The sequence below is a fragment of the Diospyros lotus genome, chromosome 8 (genome assembly GCF_014633365.1).
Source record: "Diospyros lotus cultivar Yz01 chromosome 8, ASM1463336v1, whole genome shotgun sequence".
In the NCBI taxonomy this organism is placed as follows: Eukaryota; Viridiplantae; Streptophyta; class Magnoliopsida; order Ericales; family Ebenaceae; genus Diospyros; species Diospyros lotus.
The window spans coordinates 32,812,951-32,839,689 of NC_068345.1; the positions used below are offsets into that span (position 1 = coordinate 32,812,951).

General features: G+C 38.0%; 1 protein-coding gene across 1 annotated transcript in view; it reads left to right on the top strand.

Moving 5' to 3' along the window:
- The window catches only part of LOC127808007 (serine/threonine-protein kinase BSK1-like), a 38,485-nt gene that overhangs the window by 5,648 nt on the left and 6,098 nt on the right, over nucleotides 1-26,739 (top strand). The window contains exon 5 of the mRNA XM_052346302.1: nucleotides 14,249-14,334. Coding sequence (XP_052202262.1) covers nucleotides 14,249-14,334 — 86 coding nt within the window. The remainder of the gene's footprint in view (nucleotides 1-14,248; nucleotides 14,335-26,739) is intronic.

Consider the following 26,739-nt stretch of genomic DNA (forward strand, 5'->3'; position numbering starts at 1 on the left):
TGAGGAAGTTAATGCTATCTCAAAAGAATGAAGATATTACTCAACGGCATAAGCTTTTTCGCACGAGGTGTACGGTGAAAGGAAAAATCTTTGAGTTGATTATTGATAGTGGAAGTTAGGAGAACATCATAGGAAGAGACGTGGTGGCAAAAATGCAGTTAACTCCTGAAAAACATCCAAGCCCTTACATGATTGGATGGATCAAAGAAGTTGGTGGCATACATGTGGATGAACGTTGTAGGGTGCCTTTTTCTATTGGTAGGTACTCCGACGAAGTCTATTGTGATATTGTTGATATGGATGCTTGCCATATTTTATTTGGGAGGCCTTGGCAATTTGATGTGGATGCTAAGCACTCGGGTAGGAAGAACACATATCAGCTTGAGAAAGAAGGTGTGCGTTATACTTTGTTACCCGTAGTGGAAAAGAATCAAACCAAAGCTTCCAAAGTGGAGGGGCGAAATTTTCTTACCGTTACACATAAACACACTGAGTTTGTGAGGGAGTGTAAGGATACTCGAGAGGTTCACTTATTGGTTATTAAGGGAGAGAGTGTGAGTGAGCTACTGAAGGTGAATCAAATTCCAGTGGAGGTGCAGGGATTGTTGGAGGAATTTCATGATGTGGTTCCTGAGGAGTTGCCTAATGAGCTACCTCCTATGAGAGATATTCAACACCACATTGACTTGGTTTCTGGTGCTAGCTTGCCTAACCTATCACACTATAGGATGAGTCTTAGGGAGAATGAGATTTGGCGTGAGCAGGTAGAGGAATTGTTGAGAAAAGGGCACATTCAGACTAGCATGAGTCCATGTGCAGTGCCAGCATTATTGACACCAAAGAAAGATGGGAGTTGGAGGATGTGTGTTGACAATAGAGCCATCAACAAAATTACTATTGGGTACAAATTTCCAATTCCTACGCTCGACGACATGCTTGATCAACTTGATGGGGCTGTGATTTTTACCAAAATTGATCTTAGAAGTGGTTATCATCAAATCAGAATTCGACCTGGAGATGAGTGGAAGACAGCTTTCAAGACGAGAGATGGGTTGTTTGAGTGGTTAGTCATGCCCTTTGGACTAACCAATGCACTAGGCACTTTCATGAGACTAATGAACCAAGTATTACGCCATTTCATTGGTAAATTCGTTGTGGTGTATTTTGATGATATTTTGATATACAGTAAGTCTATTAATCATGAGGGGCATATTCGAGAGGTGTTGAGTGTGTTGAGGGAAAACAAACTTCATGCTAATTTGAAGAAGTGTACTTTTATGAGTAAGAGCTTGTTGTTCTTGGGCTTTGTTATAAGTAAAGAGGGCGTAAAGGTAGACGAGGAAAAAGTGCGAGCTATTAGAGAGTGGCCAACTTCTAAAAATGTCAGTGATGTGCGAAGTTTCCATGGGTTAGCAACTTTCTATAGGCGGTTTATCAAACACTTTAGTAGTATTGTGGCTCCAATTACTGAGTGTTTAAAGAAAGGAAAGTTCCATTGGGGTGAAGAACAAGAGCAAAGTTTCACCTTGATAAAAGATAAATTATGTACCACTCCTGTCTTAGCTTTGTCAAGCTTTGACAAATTGTTTGAGGTTGAGTGTGATGCGAGTGGAGTGGGTATAAGTGCTGTGTTGTCCCAAAAGAAGAGACCAATTGCATTTTTCAGTGAGAAGTTGTGTGAAGCCAGAAGAAAGTGGTCTACTTATGATAAGGAGTTTTATGCAGTAGTGAGGGCTCTTAAGATATGGGAACATTACTTGATTGCCAAAGAATTTGTTCTTTACACGGATCACCAAGCTCTTAAGTACTTGAGTAGCCAAAGGAAATTGAGGAGTGATATGCATGCTAGATGGTTTGCTTTTATTGATAAATTTTCATATAAAATTGTACATAAGTCGGGACAGCATAATCGAGTGGCAGACGCTTTGAGTAGGCATGTGGATTTGATCAAGACCCTTAGTGTTGAGATTGTTGGGTTTGAGTGCTTGAAAGAATTATATTCGACAAACGAAGATTTCAAACATGTGTGGGAACAATGCATGTCTCAGCAACCATCAGGAGATTTCTATGTGCATGATGGGTTTCTCATGAAGGGAAATCAGTTGTGCATCCCTTGCACATCTCTTCGTGAGAAAATTATTCGGGATTTGCATGGTGGTGGCTTAGCAGGGCATCTTGGCAGAGACAAGACTATTGAAGCTGTTATGGGAAGGTATTATTGGCCAAGAGCAAGGAGAGATGTTTCTATTATTGTGGCGAGGTGTTATATATGTCAAACAGTTAAGGGGCACTCTTCTAATGCCGGTCTCTACATGTCATTGCCTGTTCCCAATGCTATTTGGGAAGATTTGTCTATGGATTTCGTGTTGGGTCTACCGCAAACCCAACGAGATATGGATTCTGTTTTTGTAGTGGTTGACAGGTTTTCCAAGATGGCGCACTTTCTCCCATGCAAGAAGACAGCAGATGCAGTAGCTATAGCCAAACTGTTTTTCAAGGAGATTGTTAGACTACATGGAGTCTCTAAAACTATTACTTCGGATCGTGATACAAGGTTTTTGAGTCACTTCTGGATTACCTTGTGGAGAATGTTCGATTCATCTTTGAATTTCAGTAGCACAACACATCTCCAGACTGATGGACAGACAGAGGTGGTGAATCGTACCTTAGGAAATCTGATTCGCAGTGTTTGCAAAGACAAGCCAAGACAATGGGACCTAGTCATAGCTCAAGTGGAATTTGCCTACAACAACGCCATGCATAGCTCAACAGGAAGATCACCATTCTCTATCATATACATGAAAGTTCTTAATCATGCATTGAATTTGGTAAAATTACCAAAGGTACCAGGTTTCAGTGTTGCAGCTAGTGACTTAGCCGAACACGTTCAAGCAGTTCAGGAAGATGTCAAGCAAAAGTTGCACGAGGCGAATAAGAAGTACAAGACAGCAGCTGACAAGCATAGGAAGCACAAGGTATTTGCGGTTGGAGATGAAGTCATGATATTCTTGAAGAAGGAACGGATTCCTACAGGACAACAGAACAAGCTCAAGCCAAAGAAGTATGGTCCTTACAAGATTACAAAGAAGATCAATGATAATGCTTATGTTGTGGATTTGCCAAATCATATGGGTATTTCCAAAACATTCAATGTTGCTGATCTTTTTTTGTATTTGCCGGACGTTGAGTTATCATACTCAGATCATAATTCGAGGACGAATTCTTCTCAAGTGGAGGTGAATGATGCGGTCACCAATCAAGACCCGGCCCGACCACGCCGGAACAATATTTTAATACTTCTTAAGTTTTAGAATTCTACTTGGTTTAGGATTCTACTTTATGTTATTTTAATACTTCTTAAGTTTTTAGAATTCTACTTGATTTAGGATTCAATTTCATGTTTCTACTTGATTTAGGATTCTGATTCATGTTGGATTATGATTTATTTCTATTAGGATTCTAGTTGGATTTTGTTTTCCAAATATTAGATAGATTTGGATTAGCCAAATACTATAAATATGCTTAGGATCTAGAGTTTGTAATCAAGTTTTTCTTAATCAAATTTCAGCAACCTATTTGGGTTTTCTTAGCAAAACAGTCTTGTTTTTGCGTCTTCTTGAAAGCCAAGCTTCTGTCATTGAAGTTTGCTCTTTCAAGGGTTTATTTTGGTGTGTTTTCTTCACACTCGCGCTACACGCTGCGTCAATTATACACACGATAAACCCCCACTTCTCACAGCCAACTCACAACCAATAGAACAGAAATAGAATACCAGATGGCAGAAGAAATCAAAACAATAACAGAAAGTAAATGAGGCAAGAAGACTTATCCTGGTTAAGGCACTCCCTTAGGATAAAATGCCCTACATCCAGACTGCCAAAGACCTGACAGAATCCACTAGAAAGCAATAGAATTACTGCACTCCCTCTCGCACACACTTGGCTATTAATAGTAGCCTTCCCTCTTGAGAATACAAGGACCGAGCTTTGCTGTCTCTCAATTCTCTCTAGAGACCATGCAAGACTTAACAGAAAAGAATGAATGAATGTGTGTTATGACCGAGAACCTATCCGCCTCTATTTATAAGGGATAGAGGCGGTTACAACATGGGACTAAAATGCAATTATATGAAATAATGGGATTGCTGGTACTAACTTATAAGAGTTAGTTTCCGCATTTGCTTGGATAGATGTGGGTAAAGAAGCTAGTCTAAAATCAAAATCAAAATCAAAACCAAAATCAAAACCAAAACCAAAATCAAAATCAAATTCAAAGTCTAAGGCCAAAAACAAAATCAAATCCAAAGTCAAGGCCAAAAACAAAATCATAGATTAAGGATTGGGTCATGGAACATAGGAACATTAACAGGCAAAGCTATGGAAGTGGTGGATGTGATGATTAGGAGAAAAATTAATATTATGTGCCTTCAAGAGACGAGATGGGTAGGGAAAAAAGCAAAAAATTTATCAGAAGCTGGATATAAAATATGGTACACAGGAACTGATCGAGCAAAAAATAGAGTGGGGATTATTATGGATAAAAGCTTAATAGATGAGGTAGTGGATGTAAAGAGAATAGGGGATAGGATTATTATGGTGAAGATTAGTCTAGGAAGAATGACTATGAATATCTTTAGTACATATGCACCACAAGCGGGGTTAGGTGATGAGATAAAAGTAAAATTCTGGGAGGACCTAGAGGGACTCATACAAATGATACCAAGAGGAGAGAAAGTGATTATAGGAGGTGACTTAAATGGGCACGTGGGTAGAGACGGAAACGGATATAGAGAGGTACACGGAGGGTATGGATTCGGGGAAATTAATAATGAGGGTAAATCTATCATAGATTTTGCTATGGCATATGGGCTCATTATAACCAATACTAGGTTCAAAAAACGGGACGAACACTTAATCACATATAAAAATATCACTTCAAGCACCCAAATAGATTACTTCCTCATGAGACAAGAGGATCGGTTATGTTGTAGGAATTGTAAGGTGATACCGGGAGAGTGTTTGACTACTCAACGTAGACTTCTAGTACTTGACGTCCAAGTAAGAAATTGGAAGAGAAAAAATTACATAAAATAAAATCCAAGAATCAGGTGGCGGAATTTAAAAGGGGAGAAACAACTAATCTTCAAAGAAAAATTAAGGGGTAGAAGGGAATGGAATGGAGAAAGATAGACAAACCAAATGTGGAAAGAAATGGCTAATGCTCTGAGAAGCACGGCAAAGGTAGTCCTTGGAGAGACAAATGGTAGAGCCCCTAACCTCAAGGAATCTTGGTGGTGGAATGAAGAGGTACAATTGAAAATTAAAAATAAGAAAACTTGCTATAAGGCGGTATATCAATGCAACAATGAAGAAAATCAAAAAAATTATAAAGAAGCAAAAAAGGCAGCAAAAAGAGCTGTTAGTGAAGCAAGGTCAAAAGCATATGAGAATCTATATAAACCACTTGATACAAAAGATGGAGAAAGGGATATATATAAATTAGCTAAAGCAAGAGAAAGAAAAACACGGATTTAAATCAAGTGAAATGCATAAAAGATGACAATCAAAATGTTTTAGTAAATGAGGGAGCGATTAAAGAGAGATGGAAGGAGTATTTCACAAAATTATTCAATGATGGTGGTGACATAAGAGTTAGGTTGGGACATCTTAGTAACTCTGAAGGGAATGTGAGCTACACATTCTATCGACGCATAAGTTCAAATGAAATCAGACAAGTATTAAAAAAGATGAAAAATCACAAGGCAGTGGGACCAGATAATATACCAATAGAAGCATGGAAATGCATGGGAGAAGAGGGCATCTCCTAGCTAACGCAACTATTTAACGCCATCCTTAAATCAAAAAAGATGCTAGATGAGTGGAGGAAGAGTACTTTAGTTCCTATATACAAGAACAAAAGAGATGTTCAAAATTGTGAAAATTATAGAGGAATTAAGTTAATGAGTCATACCATGAAACTCTGGGAGAGAGTAATAGAGCAGAGGCTCAGAAAGAAAACAAAGGTGTCAGAAAATCAGTTTGGTTTCATGCCTGGTAGGTCAACAATGGAAACTATATATTTACTGAGGCGTCTAATGGAAAGGTATCGAGATCATCAGAGGGACCTATATATGGTGTTTATAGATCTAGAAAAGGCCTATGATAGGGTCCCTAGAGAAGTATTATGGAGGGTTTTAGAGAATAAAGGAGTCAAAATAGCCTATATACAAGCCCTTAAGGACATGTATCATGGTGTAGAGACAAGAGTCAGAACATGCGGAGGGGATACTGAATCATTTACAACTACAATAGGACTGCATCAAGGTTCTGCACTAAGTCCATACTTATTTGCCCTAGTAATGGATGAACTCACTAAAGATATTCAGACAGATGTGCCATGGTGTATGCTATTTGCAGACGACATAGTGTTGGTGGATGAAACAAAAGAAGAAGTGAACACTAAGCTTGAGTTGTGGAGAAACAATTTAGAATCTAAGGGATTTAAATTAAGTAGAAAGAAAACAGAATATATGGAATGCAAATTTAGTAAAAATGCAAGAGTGGATGATGTTATAATAAAATTAGAAGACCAAATCTTACAAAGAAAAGACCATTTTCGATATTTGGGATCAGTGATTCAAAAAGATGGAGAAATCCACGAGGATGTCGCACATAGAATTAAGGCAGGTTGGCTAAAATGGAGAAATGCATCGGGGGTGTTATGTGATGGTAAAATCCCATTAAAATTGAAAGGAAAATTTAATAGGACAGCTATAAGACCAGTCTTGCTGTATGGCTCAGAATGTTGGGCAGTCAAATACCAACATGAGCAAAAGACGAGTGTAGCGGAGATGAGGATGTTAAGATGGATGTGCGGACATACAAGAAAGGATAAAATTAGAAATGAAGTTATTCGTAATAAGGTAGGAGTAGTGCCAATCGAGGAGAAGATGAGAGAGACTAGACTAAGATGGTTTGGTCATGTGAGAAGGAGACTAAGAGACGCTCCTGTGAGGAGAGTTGATGAAATGGAACAATTAGTTACAAAAAGAGGTAGAGGTAGAACCAAGAAGACTTTGGGAGAGACATTAAAATTTGATATGAAATATATGGATCTAAATGAGAATATGACAAAAGACAAAAATACATGGAAGTCTAGAATTCATGTAGCCGACCCCACATAGTGGGATAAAGGCTGGATATGTTGTTGTTGTTGTTGTTGTAAAATATAAAAATTCAATATTATTCCTAGCTACATTCTGAGACCCTCTCCCGAGAATTGAATGCTAACTAATGCAAATCCTGACACATGCAATATGCAAACTAAAGAACTCTTAACTTTACGTCAATAAAGGCTCTCAGATTTGTCTTAGAATTACCTGCCATATTGATTTTCTATGACATAATTTTTGGGAGAGGTGGGGCTTTGTGCTTGATTTCTAAGATGTGTACTACTTTTGCCCCTTAACAATATAGCATATACCTTGATAAGAAGAAAATTGGGATGCTTGTATATCTTTCCCATTGATTATGGATACAATGGGGCATCTATGACCACCGTTATTTATTAATTGATATCATCATGAAGCATCAAGGGTTGTCAGCTATGTATTGAAAAGGTTATGAAAGAAGCCTGTATGCTCAACTTGACAAATAGGCTTAATTCTTCATTTCAGCTTAAAACTTACTTGTTTACCGATTAAAAAGTCCAAACACCTCAATTGTTCCTTTAATGCTTGGACAAACATTCTGTGTGGGAACTTCAATGTTGAATATTTGCTAAACTAGTGATCACAATAAACTGAATATATGTAGCAAGCAGAGATTGATTATCTATTTCCAAATTACTCTCTGATCCTTTTTCTTGAAATGATCTAATCCATGCTCACTAGGTGATCCATTGGTAAGAAATTATTTCATGAGATTGATAGGACAAAAACTTACTAATGGTGCATTAGTTTTTGCTAGAAATATCTCCTTATAAGTAGTGAAATGATACTTCTAGCAATATTTGGATGAAAACAAGTGTTCCATTGGTTCATTATGCATCCTTCTCTGCTGATTGTGAAACCAAAGGTTGATAGAGAACTTTCTAGCTGCTTTCATTCTGGGAAGTTGCACAACCATTAAGTTCCATGTCCATTCTTGAATTTTGAAATGGATTAATTCTTCATGTCCGTTCACCCATTCTGCATTTTGGCTTTATTTTGCAGTTTCTAAATGGATATTCTGTCAACCTTCTTTTCCCATATAACTCAATAGAATTGGATATGCACATAGAAATTGGCCTAACTTCTTACCCTTTTACATTTGGTCTTGTTGTGTTGTAGAAAGCTATGGTGTTAAAGCATTAAGTTATATTTTGACTAATGCAAGGTAGAATAGAAGGCTGACATAGCTGCATCAGATTGAACTTTTTGGTGGTGAATGATGCTTTAAAGCCTTGGTAAAGCCCCAAAAGGAGGATTGGTTTTTAATTTTATTTGATAATTGTTAAAATTAATATGAAAAGGTGAGAGGGTGTCAGGAAGGCTGGGATTAGTTGCTAGCCTTTGATGAATTATGGTGGATGAGCTAAGGAAGTTTTGCAATGATAGAAAAATAATGGAAATCCAAGTTTGGAGGGAGATTTGTTTGTATTTTCTTATTCATTCATGACGGAGGTTTGACCCTATAATTATGGTGGTGTGATTAGGCTAGAGAGCTGACATCCAAGAGACATTGTCAGTAGTCCTAACTTGAAAATTTGTCAGTGGGTTGGTCATTTGTCAGTAGTGGAGTGACACTTGTAATGGAGTGATGCCTGTTGATTGTAGAGATTGTTTAATTATCACCTAAGGAGTATGTGGGGTACATATTTTCTGCACGTTTTCCAATTTTGGATCTTCTCTCTATGGAGAAGTTAATGATTCTTTTGAACTATGGATTTGTCCTTGCAAACCCTTAGCTTCAGCGTCCATTCTTTGAACCTTAAAGGTCTTGTACAATGGAAATCCTAGGCCTTGCTTAGCATATGTTGTTGGAGTCTTTGGAGCCACCAAAGATGTGGCAATGAATTAGAGTAATCCTAATATGCACGCAGGACCAGCCAGTGGATCAGCCTATGGAGTGGCTAGTGTAGTAATCAGGGGTCATGCTTGGTGATTATATTTCAAGGTGGCAGTTAGTAAGATGTTAGGGAGAACTCTTGTGGAGTGTTCAAAAACGCGCTAGGCGCTAGTCGGGCGCCAGGCTGGGGCCTAGCGCCTAGGCGGAGCCTAGGCGGCGACTAGGAAAAATGATTTTTTTTTTTTTTCTAAAAACTTTTTGATGTAATTTGATATTATTTTCAGGTAAATCAAAGTTGAAAAGACAAGTGAAATAATGGAATTAAGACTCAGAAAATAAACTATTATATTAGTTATAAGTTCAAGAAGGTAGAAGTAGCAATAATACAACATAAACCATATCCGAAGAATCTAAGTCTAACTATCTAATTGGTCTTCTTCCTCTCCATATTCTTCCAATATACGATCTTCATCGGACTCAAAATCAAATTCATTGATTTCTTGCCCATCTTCTTCTTCTGATTGAAAATCATCTTCATGAAGCTCTCTCATCCTAGAACTTCTTTGAGCTTGAAGCATCTCGTCTGCTCTTGATGCTTCACCAACCACTTCCCAAGTGAGCCCCGTATCAGGCTCAACTCTTTATCATCTTCTCCATCAATGATCCATCCTTGTGCATTACTAGCATCACTAGCAAGTAGCACATCAACATTCCTTTCCTTCTCCCTTTTGTGCTTGTTCATCAATTTCGCATTAAATTGAACATAGACTAGATTGTTCAATCGATTCACGTCTAGTCTATTTCTTTTCTTCGTATGTATCTACATAAATAAAATAAAAGCAATATCAATATAAATGATAACTGAATAAGGATAACTAATTAATAGTAAATAAATATAATTCATATATACACTAACCCCTTCAAAAGTGCTCCAATTTCTTTCACAACCAGATGAACTAGTGGTTAACGAGAGAATCTTTCTCGCCATTCGTTGCAAGTTTGGAGTTTGATTTCCATAAGTCATCCACCATGTAACTACATAAGTCAAACATGTATAAAGTAAACAAATTTAATTTATACACTAATACACAATAGAAAGGATTAAAAGAATTTTATACCTGGATTATAATTGTCATCATTTTTCGCACACCCTTGAGTTGCCCACGATTTTCCAAAAGCTCCATCTTTACGAGTATACTTTGGCAACTCAACATTTATAACATGGCCTTGCAATTCACCATCATATGATAAAACATCTCCACATAGTTAAAAAGCCCATCCATCACTTCATTATCAAGTTGTATATCCATATCCTTGAAAAAGTAGTAGCGATTCAAAAGGTAAGCTGCAAAATGTAGTGGACTATCTAGCCTATCTTTTACCCTTGCTTCAATAATCTCCATAATAGGCTTATAGTTCTTTTCAAGATTATTTAAGGCCTCCTTAATATCTTCTTTGCTTGCTTAATCTCTCCACATAAAAAGCCCATAGAAGGCTTTCTATCTGCATCAACAATTCGAAGCACCTTCACCAAAGGTGCAAAAACTTTAAGGCATATAGTCACACCATTCCAAAAAGCAATGCTCATCAGAGTAGCATAGGCTGCTTTCCCTTTAACAATCTTTGACCATTTGCACTTCTCCCATTCAGAGCTGGTAAACATTGCCCTCAGTTGGGCCTTTTTCTCCATCAAACTCTGTAAAGTCAAGAAAGCATAAGCGAATCTAGTGACTCCTGGTCTCACTATATCCCTCTTCTTCGTAAATGACCTCATTAAGGACAAGGTCTTATGGTGTGTATAAATGAAGATTGTGAAACTCTTGGCCTGATCAATGACTTTCTTATACTTCGGCAGTTTTCCAATACTTTCAAGCATCAAATTGATGGTGTGAGTAGCACATGAGGTCCAAAAGATATTTGGCCTCTTCACCTTCAATAATTTTGCCGCTCCCATATTATTGGCAGCATTGTCGGTTACTACTTGAATGACGTTTTGTGGCCCAACTTGCTCAATGCATTTATCCACATACTCAAAGATAAGTTCACTTGTATGTGCTTCATCTGAAGGCTCTCTAGAAGAAAGGAAAGCAGTACCTGCATTAGAATTAACACATAAGTTCATGATGCTCCTTATTTTTCTATCTGTTCAAGCATTTGTCATAATGGAGCACCCAGTTCGTGCCCACTTGTCTTCATGCTTCTTCAATAACTCTTTTATTCTGTCAACTTCCCCCTTTAATAGTGGTTCCTTCAATTGGTATTGACTGGGAGGTTTGAAGCCCGGCCCAAATTGACCAACCGCCTCAACAAACAATTTGAAGCTATCATTGTCAATCGCATTGAAAGGTATACCAGCTTCATACACCCATCTAGCACAATATTCACAAACAGACTGTGTTCTCTCTTTAAATAGTGCTTCACTAATAGTTTGTTGCCTTTGGCTCATTCTCGCACTCAAACAAGTTTCAGGGCTAATGGAGCTTGCAAACTTATCTATAGGGCCAAGAGTACGAGACGTTTTTCTGCTACCTAACTCTTGCAATTCATCTTCATCATCCCCTTCCACTCTTTCGGAGATATTAACAGTTGATCTCATCAAATCTTCCTCCTTATTTTTCCTCTTATTCTTTGCCTCGGCAATAGCATTCTTACATTTGGCTTGATCAGTTGGAGAAGATTTTGGACATGCAGAAACATTTCCAGAAATGTGGCCAATGTGTTCTTTTACTCTGTAAACACCTCCAGACATAATTTTACCACACAACTTACATTTAATTTTATCCATATTTTTCGGATCAATTAACATTCCATACTCCCATCCGACATCATTTGACTTCCTTTTAAGAATTGAGGAGGCCTCGGATGATGCTCCCGTACTTCCAGTCCTATCTGAATCATTCATTTCACTTCCTGACTCCTGTTTTTCCCTGAGTATTGAATAATTTCAATAATATACATTAAAATTTAATTAAAACTCATCTAATGAAATGAAATCAGCTGCTGCTTGAAGCAGCAAGCAAGCAATACACAAACGAGCCACGAGCAGCTTTGCGTTGCTGCTTGCGTTGGCGGAGGAAGATGGATGGTTGGATACATACCGCAGCAAGACGCGAACGGCGACGAGAGAGAACGACCAACAGGCAACAGGTGAGGTCGGCAGCAACGAGAGAGCAAGACCAAGAGAAGAGATCAATGGCGGTGACGAACAACCAAGAGGAGATCGAAGGCGAGAGAGAGAGAGAGAGGAGCCGCGATGAACACAACTAGAGAGAGAAAGGGAAAGGGGATCGGGAAATAGAGAAAGGGAGGGGGAAAAAAGGTCGGCCCAAGATGCGCACGACCTAGGTGGCTCAGGTCGTGCGCGACCTAGGCGGCCGCCTGGTCCGCCTAGGCAGCGCCGCGGACCGATTAGTCGGCCATGGCGCATAGGGCTACCGAGTAGCCCTAAATCGCTGCGGCTGGTTGCTGCTCAGCGCCTAGGTGGCCGCCTAGGCCGAATTTTCGAACACTCTTGTGGCCAAGTTGAGATGCGCCATGAGTGCATACGTTTTGTCCAATTAATAAGGTACAACAAACTTTTACCACTGGCCACTTCATGGATATGAGGTCATAGTTAGATATAACTGTGAAAATACACTCAACCCATGGAGGAAAAGTTCACAGAGCTGCAGCAACACTGATGGTTCTTGATGGCTTAGAGTTATATTATGAGTATTGACAAGAGGAAAATATGAAGGGGATTTAGTATATGAATTTTTTGAGATAATATTGTGGTTGAAGATTCAGTTTTAAATTAACTGGGAAAGTTGTAGTGCCTTGGGGACCATACAGTTAGTAGTAAGGAAGATATTTCCTCGTTAATGATTTTAGATATTACCAGGTTGTAAGTTGTGACATATATATGTGTTATATGTTCATTTGTAGACTATATCTGTATTAATCTTAAGTGGACATGGCATATATTTTGTGTAAGACAGCTAAGACAAGCATGATATAAACATAAAGGAAACTGGGCGTCCAGCCTGTTATATACATATGTTCTTCAAAAATAAAACAAATCACCACAACCTAGCTTTAGGCAAGGAATTACATCTAAAATAAAATTTGTTTACAAACTCAGGTGTCAGTCAATATGTCAAGTATGTATTTTTTGGATGGTGAATTTTATTGCATGCTTGGGAAATATTTATATTGAATTTGTCTGGTGCAGAATGTGAAAAGCTTGCCTTCACTTGAGTTAAATTTGAAGGGAGTACTTACCAGAAATGTATCATGCTTCCAGATTTTTATAGCCTGGTGAGTGGGAGAACGAGCTTATTTGCCAATAACCCGACTATCCTGAGCTAATTGCTTCCAGTCGGGTGTTCTCCCCAAGTAGAAGGGTTGGCACACTCTGTAATGCCCTAGGTTGGAATTGGGTGCTACATTTTGTGTTTCGCATATGCTTTCTATGTTTTCGGAATTTGTTATGGATGCGGAAAATTTTGGAAATGATTGATTGAAGCAAAAACAAAGGATGTGTGATTTTATCTGGAGATTTGTGTTGAAACTGAACACTAATATGGCCCAATAATCACTCAATATTCTCACTGAACCGATCACAACACATTCACAATAACAGAAAGTAAATAATTGACAGAATTTAAAAAAGAACAGAAATGCAAACCACAATGCAGCACACCCGATTTACCCTGGTTCATGCCATAGAAATGACACTACATCCAGCACTCCAATGAAGAGAACAATCCACTAAGAACTTTCAGAAATCAGTACAAGAATCCCTCTCTCTCCTCCTCTTTTCTCTTGAATACAATACTCACATGAAAAGACTCCAAGAACTATACTAATCACAGCTCTCTCTTTTTTCTCACTGCACTCGAAATAAGATAATGGAATGACAAATGATTGATGATGATCGCAGGTCCCTCTGCCCTTCTATTTATAAACTAAATGGGTGGACCTTCCTAGGGGAAATAACCGACTAATACAAAGTCTAAAATACCCCTACTAATTATAGTTAATTACAACTAAGTCCTGCAATCTAACTACAATCCGATCATCCTCATTTTCTCCTCTGATTTCTTCTAGACTTCCAGCACATTAACTTGGGCAAAACATCAACAATTTGCATTAGTAAAACTGTTTTCTGTGTAGTTTGTACCATTTCTTGCTTTTAACTATATTTACATGTCGACTTGCAGGAAGGGTCACTCCAGAAAGTGTTGTCTTCAGCTTTGGGACTGTTCTTTTGGATCTTCTTAGTGGAAAGCACATTCCTCCAAGTCACGTGAGTATAATATTCTGCTTTTTGCTATTGAAAAATGTCAAATATCTATTGTTTTCTGTAGATTTCCTGCACTTTCGTCTCATATCTCTGACCTAGGTCTTGTCAAAATAGATAATAAATGAATCAGAAATTTAATCATATATTAGGGCTTATGCCATTAAAGTGGCTTACTTGATGATGGTTGCTCTTGTGAGATTTCTATTCTTCTCCTCCTTTACTAATGTAGTATGAATTTTTTTATGATGATAATGCACAACAACCTTTATCCCACTAGATTTTTCATGATGGTTTGATCGAACAAATCTTATGCTGGTTGTCAGCTACTTAACACAACTTGTCTCCTTTAACTACGGTAGAAATGTTGAGGGAATTGCTCAATCAACAAGAAATGTTTCTGATGAGGATAACACAAAAATATTATAAAACTATTGTTACTTCATTATATATATACTATTTTATCCATAATAATGACTAATCATCATTCGACATAAGAAACAAGCAAAAAAAGTAACTATTTTGTTGAGGCTGTAATTATACTAAATTGTGTTTTTTATTCTGTACTTAAAAATTGATTGTATTTCTAAATATCATCCTAAAAAGAATTTGGAAAAACTCTATAAATCTTATTGTTCCCTCGGGTTTGTCTGTCATTGCTTATCTAAACTCTGGAACATGCGTGTTCTTACTATATAGTTGTGTCTGAAGAATTAGGGCAGAATTTGAGAGAGGGGAAAACAGAAAGAGGCGGAAGAAACAGGGAGATCGAGAGAGAGAACAGAGGGAGAATTAGAGAGAAAGAAAGGAAGAGAAGCTGAGGGAGAGAAACAGACAGATTCGAGAGGGGGAGAGAGTTTGGAGAGAGAAAACAGATGTTTAATTGATATTTTTGGATATCTCTTTACAACAGTCCTAGTAGCTTTATATAGCTACTTGAACGAATTTAGAGAATTTGGGAATTAATACCAACTGCTACACTCCTATTCTTGATTGCAAGGTTGCTTTATATGCAACAATTCTACTTATCTTCTATCTAAATTTTAGGAGATTTAAAATACAAAAACAAGAGCAGATAAGGAGAGAATTTTTCACCTAATTATTAGGCTTAGCTGTGATCTTTATCTTCTTTCATTTAGCCTCATCTTTGTCCTTCTTTTTCGGATATCTTCAACCTGATCTGCTTCCTCTTTTTTCGGTTTTATTTCCTTCCTACCGAGACTTCTTCCTCAACACTCCCCCTCAAGCTGGGGAATAAATATCTTTCATTCTCAACTTGCCTCTAATCAACTTAAAACCTTGTTTGTTTATTTCCTTAGTGAGAATACTAGCTTCTTGTAAACCTGTTGGGATATACACTAGATTGATTCCACCATCTTCAATCTCTTGCTTAATGAATTGTCTATCAATTCTCATATGGTTCATTCGGTCAAGTTGGATTGGATTGCTTACTATACTAATGGCAAATTTGCTGTCACAGTATAGTCTTATAGGGTTAGTATTAGGCACCTTCAAGTCTTCCATGAACTTCCTTAGCCATATTGTAACTCGGTATTTTGTCTTAGCACTACTTCTAGCTACTACACTTTGTTTCTTGCTCTTCCATATCACAAGGTTACCCCATAATTTTGTGCAATAACCAAAGGTTGATTTGTTGACTTCTAAGGAACTTGCCCAATTAGCATCCACAAACCCTTGAATTCATCGGTCTTCATTCTTTCTGAATAGAATACCCCTACCAGGAGCTCTCTTTTAAGGCATCTTAGAATATGATAAGCAACAGTATTAAGATGTTTACTAGTGGGTGAATGCATATATTGACTCACTGCACAAATAAATCAGTCTTTCCACTAACTTTATCGACTGCCTTTTCTGTCCCATCTTTATTAGCTTTCTAGTAAGGTTCCAATGGTGTGCTGGCTGGTCTACAACCAAGCTTACGTCTCCTTTAGTAGATTCGTATACTTTTTTTGAGAGATAAAAATTCCCTCTTTGCTTCTTGCTACTTTCATCCCTAGAAAATACCTCAATTGTCCAAGATCTTTAATTTCAAATGTTTGTTGCAATTGTCCCTTTAGTGCCTTAATTTCCTGCTGATTGTCACCTGTAACAATATCGTCTACATAGACAATTAAGATAGTTTTCAGACCATTAGCAGCATGTTTGGTGAATAAAGTGTAATCATACTGCCCTTGTTGATACCTTAATTGATGTAATGTGGTGCTAAACCTTTTAAACCAAGCCCTAGGGGATTGTTTCAGCCCATACAAAGATTTCTTTACTCTGCAAACTTTCCCTTTTTCTTCAAAACTGGGAGGGATTCTCATATATATCTACTCTTCTAGATCCCCATTAAGAAATGCATTCTTTATATCAAGTTGATGTAATTCCCAATCTAAGTTGGCTGCAAGGGATAATAATACACGTATAGAATTGAGTTTTGCAATAGGTGCTGTTAGAACTAAGACTACAGTGGAATAAAATCTTTGAAGAGATCTGCCTCTTACACACACAACCCTCTCAGTTTGGACACAAACACTACACCTGAAGAGAATCAACAAAAAATATATAATCAATAGAAACAGTAAATGAAATCACAGAATCAAGAAATGCAAACCAATCAACCAAATGAACACAATGTTTATCCTTGTTCGATTCCCTTTGATGAAACCTACATCCAGTCTTCAAGAGCCACCAAGAACAGTCTTTATTGACAGAAACTTGATCAGTACAGCAGTCTCCCTTTTCTCTCTTTTATCCCGAGTATATCTCAATTGTTTTCCCAAGATTACTAAGCTCTAGCTTTTCTCTCATAAACAATCAGCACTTGCACACATAAAATGAGAAATCTACATCTCTTGCTACCCCTTGCCCTCTATTTATAATAGTGGGCAGATTTCTCAATGAAGAACATTAAATATTTACAGTTTAACCCCCCAACTATCACTAATTACATATTGAAAAAAAAATTCTATTTAATATTTCATTAGCTTTCAAAGTACACTGCTTTCACTGTTCTTTTTATCCTATACTCTAGACAACTTTTAACGGGTGCAAAAGTCTTTTTCATAATCTATACCTTGTGTTTGAGTGAAGCCTTGGGCCACTAACCTGGCCCTATACCTCTCAATACTTCCATCAACTTTATGTTTTACTGTGAATACCCATTTGCTTCCTACCACTTTCTTGTTCTGAGGCAAATTCACCACTTCCCATGTACCTTTCTTTTTTAGTGTATCCATTTCCTCCATTATAGCCCTTCTCCAGTTTGGTATTTGTAAGGCCTCATTGATATTCTAAGGTATTTGCACCTCATCAACCCTTGTAGTGAATGCTCTGAAATTTGGAGATAATTGAGAATATACCAAATGGTTAGAAATAGGGTATTTAGTGCATGTTCTCACCCCCTTTCTCCAAGCAATTGAAATATCCAAGTCATATAATTCAGGCTCTGCATGTTATGCATTTTTCGTTCTGTTATCCTCCTCAATAGGCGCTGCTGCTTCAGTCCTTTTATCCTCTTTAGGCACCAGACCTTCTTCTGGGGTTGATGATTGGTTTTGCTTTGGTTCAAGAGTCCTTTGTCTAGAATACACCTCGATTGGTGGCTGTGACTTAGAAATTTCTTCTTGAATGTGCTGAATTTTGCTGCTGTATATTCTGTTCTCCCCCTCGATTAGTTACATAATTAGGAATAACAGTAGAAGAAGTAACTGTTTCAGGAAAAGCACTAGCATCCCAACCATCTCTACCTTGCTCTACACTAGGAATCTCCCCTTGCAAAGGTTTGGTAGAGTAGTAATATTGATTCTCAATAAAAGAGATATCATAAGATATAAAAAATTTCTTAGTGTTAGGGTAATAACACTTGTAGCCTTGCTATGTGGGAGAATAACCAACAAACACACACTTCAGAGACTTGAGATTTAATTTAGAGTGGTAGCGGTGAACAAATGCTGTACATCCAAAGACTTTTGGAGACAAAGGAATTTAGCCTGCGGGTAAGAAGAGGATAGGAAGTAATGAGAGTATTTAAAGGAGTTTTGAAGTTGAGAACCTTAGTGGGGAGTCTATTGATGAGATAGGCAACATTGAGAATGGCTTCTCCCCAATAGGAAGTAGGAACCAAACTGGTTACGGTTCTAGCTGTTTCAAGCAAATGTGTATTCTTCCTTTCGGCCACTCCTTTTTGTTGGGGATTATAGGAACATGTATTTTGATGAACAATGCCATTTTCACTCAAATGTCTCAAATTCGGTTGAAAAATATTCTCTTCCATTATCTGATCGAAGGATATGGATTGAGGTTTGAAAAATGTTAAGAACCATTTGATGAAATTTTCTGAATATTTTGTAAACTTAGGATTTTTCTTTCAGCAAGAATACCCAACACACCTCGGTATGATCATCTATAAAAGTGACAAACCAGCGAATGTTTGTTAGATTTGGGAATTTTGTTGGTCCCCATACATCACTATGTATTAGGTAGAATGGCTTGGTTGGTTGATAAGAATGAATAGGATGAAAAGATTTTGTTTGCTTAGCAAGAATGTATTGTTCACAATTGAAAGACTCACTCATTTTATTGCCAAACAAACGAGGATACAAAATCTTTAGATATCTAAAGTTTGGATGGCCTAATCGTTTGTGCCATAAATAGATGTTAGAATCTGAAACAGCAGAAGATAAAAAAGAATTATGTAACTTAGGGAACCTAGAATCGCCATCTGTTCCTTTCACATAGTATAGGTCCTCTTTCTCCTTAGCATTGCCAATGATCTTCGAAATTAGGTCCTGAAATACACAATGATTTGGAGGGAAAATTACTTTGCAATTCAACTCTTTAGTAATTTTGCTGATGGACAAAAGATTACATCTCAATGTATGCACATATAGGACATATTTCAACCACAAATCATCAGAATATACCGAGCCTTCCCCTTCAGCATAGGATATTATACCATCTGCCATAGTTACCTTTATATTTTTCTCACACTGTTTGTAATCTGCCATTCGATGTAAGGATCCGGTCTTATGGTTGGAAGCCCCAATATCCACAATCCAATCATTCATATTCAGCAATTTAGAGAGGTAGCAATTATGAAAATTACCTTGTTTCACATGGGAAGCTGTTGGATTGGGTACTTCTACAGAATCTGATAGTTTTGTAACCCTTGTTTGGTTCAAAACCCGTTGCAAAACCTCCATTTGTTCTGGGGTTAAGATACAATTAGTACCTTTACCTTCTTCCGCATCAACTGCATAGGCTGTTTGTTGCTTCTTTTGATTTCTCCCTTTCCAGTTTGCTGGCTTCCCATGTATTTTCTAGCAGGTTTCTTTAGCGTGGTAGGGTTTGTGGCAATGGTCACACCATTGTTTGTTCTTTGGAGGGTCTCCACAAGTTGGTGCTGCCCTTTGTTTAGAAGCAGCAAGAGCTGATCCATTCTAATTGTTAACTTCAGGTGATGTATTCAGCATTACTTCCTTGCGACTTTCTTCCCTCCTAACTTCAGCAAAGCCTTCCTTGATAGATGGAAAGGGTTTGGTTCCTTACAGCCTTCCTCTGACTTCATCTAAGTCAGAATTCAGCCCATGTAGGAAGTCAAATACCCTTTCTTTCTCTATCATTTTAGAATACTTACCCCATCCTTTGTACACTCCCAATTGATATCATAAAACAAATCCATCTCCTGCCATAATTCACATAATATATTATAGTAATCAGTCACCAAATGGTTACCTTTGCGAGTGGTTCTTAGGACTGATCAAACTTCAAAACACAGTGCTGTATTCTCCATATCTGAGTAAAGACTTTGGCTGGCATCCTATACTTCTTTTGTTGTTTTATAGAACAGATAGGTCCTCCCTATCTTTGGCTCCATGGAATTGATGAGCCAAGCCATCACTATAGAGTTTTCAGCGTCCCATGCTTCATAATTGGCAGCTTTAGGATCTGGCTTTGAAACTCCCCGCCGTTAGGTATCCCACTTTCCATTTGCCTTTCATAACCAACATGATCGATTTGGACCATTCCCGAAAATTGGTCCCATTGAGTTTATGTTGAGTGATTTGAAGGGTGTGGTGATCTAACGAAATAGGGGCAGAAGTAGGGAGTATAGATCGAGAGGTTGTAGGGCAAATAGTTGAGGATTCACTAGTTGGTGAAGAACTAGCCATCTTGAAGCAGTTTGGTGTGAAAAAGAGTATTCAGATTACCAAAAACCAAGCTCTGATACCATGAATGAATTTAGAGAATTTGGGAATTAATACCCTCTAAGTAATAGGGTTGTAAAATACGAACTGCTATATTCCTATTCTCGATTACAAGGTTGCTTTATATATAGTAATTCTACTTATCTTCTATCTAAATTTTAGGAGATTTAAAATACAAAAACAACAACAGAGCAGATAAGGGGATAATTTCTCTCCTGATTTTCTCCTAATTATTAGGCTTAGTTGTGATCTTTATCTTCTTTCATTCAGCCTCATCTTCTTCCTTCTTTTTTGGATATCTTCTACCTGATCTGCTTCCTCTTCTTTAGTTTTATCTCCTTCCCACCGAGACTTCTTCCTCAACACTACTTCAACAGCTTAATAGAAAATACAAGAAGTAAGATAACTACCCTAACAACTTCAACAGAATTAACTACCCCTTCTAAGGAATAATCTGCTACACCCAACTCTACCATAAGCTCTTTGTGGAAATCAAGGAGGTTCGGAAGTCATTAGGCAAGATATTAGGCTGCTTTGAAGCAAGGATAAGGGTAATCAGAAGCTGTGCAATGTGCATGGATAAGGAGCCGAATTTTTACAACAAGATAATGCTATTTATCTCATCTAGTTTTCTGTTAAATTCCTGTTTTTTAGAGCTAGATAATTCGTAGTTTAAATAGCTTAAGATATGTTGTATATAGGATAGACTTCTACCTAAGATGGGGGTCTTCCATTCGGCTGTATATTAATTTCCTGTGTGCTGTGAATGTTATTATTCAATTCCAATACCTGATTTCTTCATGGTATCAAAGCGGGAATTATTTCCTTCTGTTATCAAACCCTAAGCAGCCAGTTGCTGCGGCGACCAGCCACCTCTTAATCTCCTTTCTTCCTTCTACCCGATAGTACCAGAATTCTTCTACAATGGCCAAGAGTGGCAGTAAGTCTACCTAGATTATTCCCGCACCAAGCAACAATGCTGTAACCATGGATAATAACAGCATGATCACTATTATGGGACACAAACTCAGTGGTTAGAATTATCTCCAATGGTCACAATCAATGTTGATGTTCATATGTGGCAAGGGCAAAGATGATTACTTGACCGGAGCCATAGCCAAACCAGGAGAAGAAGAACTAGGATACAAAGGTTGGAAGACAGAAAATAACATGGTGATGTCTTGGCTCATCAATTCTATGACGAATGAAATAGGTGAGAATTTCTTTCTTTATGATACCACACGAGATTTGGGAGGCTGCCAAGGAAGCCTATTCCCATATCGAAAATACTTCGGAGTTATTCGACATAGAAAGCATGCTTGATGACCTAAGGCAAGGTGATTCCCATGTTACACAATACTTTAATTCCTTAAACAAGTATTGGCTTCAATTGGATAAGTATGATACTATCCAATGGAAGTGCACAGAGGATTCAACAAAATACAAGAGTATTGTGGAAAAGAAGAGGCTGTACAAATTTCTCATCGGTTTGAATAAAAACCTAGATGTTGTACGTGGGAGAATTCTTGGAACAAAGCCCTTTCCAAGTCTTAGAGAGGCCTTTGTCTGAAGGGAAGAGAGTCAGATGAAGGTTATGCTCAAGTCTACAAGTCCAACCTTGGAGCAATTGGCTCTAATCACCCGAGGAAGCCATCAAATTGCCTTTAAACAAAAGAAGGTCAGACCTTGGTGTGATCACTGTCACAAGACATGACACACTAAGGATACTTGTCGGGAAATTCATGGTAAGCCACCTAATTGGAAGCCAACTCATGAAAGGAAGAGTAGAGGTGCTTTGGCTTCAACGGAGGAAACCACAACAGCTTGATCAGCTTCATCACCTAATCTATTCAGCAAGGAATAGATGGAGTGACTTTAAACTATGTTCGGAAAGACCCAGTTTTCTTAGCCCTCTAACTTGGCGTCTAGTTCCGTAGCCCTTAAAGGTAAATCATCTTATGTTTTAACTGCCAAAAGTGTGTTTTCTACTGTATGGATTGTTGATTCAGGGGACTTCTAATCACATGACTGGAGAGTCTAATCTACTAACTAATTTTCAACCCTGCAATCAAGATTGGGTGATAAGGATTGCTGATGGTTCACTATCAAAGGCAGCTGGAATTGGAATGGTGGCAGTTTCAAATCATTTAACCCTAACATCAGTTCTCTTGGTGCCAAATTTAGACTGCAACTTGATATCAGTGAGCAAGTTATCTACTGACTGTAATTGTGTGGTTAAATTCTCACAATTTATGTGAATTTCAGGACTCCGGAAGGATGATTGGCAGTGCTGAAGCATGTTCGGGCCTCTACATCCTTAAAAAGACTTCTTCTAGCAGTAAACTCGTTCAATCCAACAATTGTTCTTCTCTTAAATCAACTGTTTATCTATCTAATTTTCATTCCAATAATGGTGTTATCATGTTATGGCACTATAGATCAGGTCATCCTAATTTTGTTTACCTTCAGAAATTGTTTCCTTCATTGTTCAAAAATAAAGATCCCCATTTGTTACAGTTTGAAATTTGTCAATTCTCTAAACATATACAAAACACTTATCCTATCCAAGTTTATACTCCATCTTCGCCTTTCCCCTTGATTCATAGCGATGTGTGGGGCCTTCTAGGGTTAGAAATATTACTGGGGCTCGTTGGTTCATAATCGCTTAACGTGGGTATTTCTTATGAAAGAAAAATCTGAAGCTGGTTCTATCTTTCAAACCTTTCATTCAATGGTGCAAAGACAATTCAATGCCAAAATTCAAATCTTGAGAACAGATAATGGCAAAGAATACTTTAATTCTATCCTTGGTCATTATCTTTCCCAACAAGGCATAGTACACCAAAGCACTTGTGTTGATACCCCCCCCCCCCCCCCCCCCCCAAAAAAAAAAAAAAAAGAGGTTGCAGAACGAAAGAACCGACACTTATTGGAAGTTGCGAGATCCCTATTGTTCTCTAATAATGTTCCTTCTCATTTTTGGGGTGAGGCTATTCTAACGGCCACCTATCTAATCAATAAAATGCCCTCACGCATCCTAAAGCATCAAACCCCTAATCAACTTCTTCTTATCTCCTTGGATCCTTTCACATCTTCCCCTCAGAATTTTCGGTTGTTGTGCATTTGTTCATGTGCATAATCATCTTAGAAGCAAGCTTGAGCCTCGGTCTCTCAAATGCATATTTCTAGGCTACTCTCTTAATCAAAAAGGGTATAAATGCTACTTTGTTGAACTTCGAAAATTCTTTACCTCCATGGATGTCACATTTATTGAGAATCAGCCCTATTATCACAAAACCGATATTAAGGGGGAGAACACTCAAGATACTTCCTTAGAATATCAGTTTTGGGATTCTATTGACAGCCAAGAACCTAAGGAGACCGAGGAACTTGAATCTAACACCTCTACTAGCCATTCTCCTTCTCCTACCAAGGAATTTCCTACCTCTACTATCACTGAATTGCAGGTTTACTCTAGAAGACAGTCCAACCCTAAGGAGAATGAGGCTCCAACATGCCCCGGGACTGTTCAAGAGGCTAAACCGAAATCACCGGTAGAAAGAGGTAGAAATATAGTTAGTAAGGATACTGTTATTGTGTCTATTGACGATGAGGATTTACATTGGCCTATTGCCTTGAGGAAGGGTGTGAGAGCATGCACTAAACATCCTCTACAAAATTATATCTCATACAAGGGTCTCTCACCAAAATTCAGTGTGTTTGTTTCAAATGTAGGCAAAGTGTAGGTTCCTAACAATATCCAAGAGGCTCTTCAGCACCCTAGATGGAAGGAGGCTCTTCTTGAGGAAATCAAGGCCCTGGAACGTGGGATATCATTGATTTGCCTCCCAAAAAAAATCCTGTGGGCTACAAATGGGTTTTCACGGTAAAATATAGGGAGGATGGAGAGATTGACAGATTCAAGGCTCGGTTGGTGGCAAAGGACTTCACTTAAGCTTATGGTATTGACTACAAAGAAACATTTGCTCCTGTGGCAAAGTTGAATACCATCAGAGTTTTGTTGTCTCTAACAACAAATTTGGATTGGCCTCTACATCAGTTTGATGTGAAGAATGTTTTCTTAAATGGAGATCTAGTAGAGGAAGTTTACATGGAGATTTTGCATGGATTTTAGACTAAGCTTACAAAGAACAAGGTTTGCAAGCTAAGGAGATTACTCTATGGGCTTAAACAATCCCCAAGAGCCTGGTTTGAGAGGTTTACAAGGCCAATCAAGAAGCATGGATTTAATCAATGCTAAGCTGACCACACTTAATTCATCAAATGGTCCTTGAAAGGTAAATTGACTATTCTTATTGTATATGTGGATGATATCATTGTTACAGGGGGTGACATTATTGAAATCAAAATCCTTAAAGAAGTACTTGCAAGGGAATTTGAGATCAACGACCTAGGGAATTTAAGATATTTCTTAGGCATGGAGGTTGCAAGGTCCAAGGAGGGAATTTCAATCACACACAGAAAGTATATCCTAGATCTCCTTAAGGAAATAGGAATGTTGGGTTGTAAACTAGTTGAAACTCCTATGGAGTCTATGGCAAAATTGGACATTGGCAAAGAGAGTAATCCAGTTAACAAAGGAAGGTATCAAAGGTTAGTAGGAAAGGTTTTATATCTATCACATACCAGGCTAGATATAGGGTTTTCTGTTAGTGTTGTAAGTCAATTCATGAATGATCCCAAAGAGGAACACTAGGAAGCAGTTTACCGCATCCTAAGGTACTTAAAATAAACTCTAGGTAATGGGTTAATGTTCAGAAAAACAACAAATCGAGGAATCATAGTCTATACAGATGCTGATTGGGCTGGTTCAATTCTGGATAGAAGATCAACTTCAGGGTATTGTTCATTTGTATGGGGAAATCTAGTGACCTGGCGTAGCAAGAAGCAGTCGGTTGTATCTAGAAGCAGTGCAAAGGCTGAGTTTAGAGCAATGGCTCATGGATTTTGTGAAGAAATATGGCTGAAAAGACTACTCCAAGAGCTGAAAATAGATATAACAGAGCCGGTACCAATCTGCCATCAGCATTGCTAAAAATCCGGTTCATCATGACTGGACTAAACATGTGGAGATTGATAGACACTTTATGAAAGAAAAATTGGAAGAGGGAGTATTCAAGCTGATCTACACTCCTACTGGTAACCAAGTGGTTGATATTCTCCCTAAAGCTCTATCTAGAAGAATATTCGATGAATTGAGTTGCAAGCTTGGCTTGAATAACATATTCAGCCCAGCTTGAGGGGGAGTGTGGAAATCAAGGAGGTTCGGAAGTCATTTGGTGAGATATTAGGCTGCTTTGAAGCAAGGATAAGGGTAATCAGAAGCTGTGCAACGTGCATGGATAAGGAGCCGAATTTTTACAACAAGATAATGCTATTTATCTCATCTAGTTTTCTGTTAAATTCCTGTTTTTTAGAGCTAGATAATTCGTAGTTTAAATAGCTTAAGATATGTTGTATATAGGATAGACTTCTACCTAAGATGGGGGTCTTCCATTCAGCTGTATATTTATTTCCTATGTGCTGTGAATATGATTATTCAATTCCAATACTTGATTTCTTCACTCTTATACATCCTAGGGTCTTTGACATTCCACCTCACCTTGAAATGTTTCTTGTCCTCAAGAAATGCAAGACCTGACAAGACAACTCTCAAGAAGATGGAGTAGCAGTGTTGTAAACAACTTGGGGACACTACAGCTTCTCAATCTTAGCTCTTTTCCTTCTCTGCAACAACTTGGTTGGAGCAATCTTGAGAAACTTCTGTAAGCCTAACAAAATGTCAATAGCTCTCATGTACTCAACAACCAGAACAAAACTAGAAACAACCATTCTCTAATTGTCACAGTTAGCAGCTAAAACCTGCCAACCGTTGTTCACATAAATTTTCCCCATCATCACTCCTTCAATGTTGGTTGTTTGGAGTCCAAAGGAATGACTAACTGTGTCTGTGGCATTCTTTAACAGTCATTACCCTCTAGTACAAGGATGTTAAACACGCATACTTAGCGGCGGTTAATGGTTTCTGAACAGGCTAACTGCCATCCTTGAGTGCAAAAATATCTGCAATAACCCTTGGATGTGGCAATGGAGAAATGTGGGCTCGCCTTGGGTACTCAGACAAAAGCTGTTTGTGAGCATCATAATTAGGAGCTACCGCGACACCAATCCCAGTTAT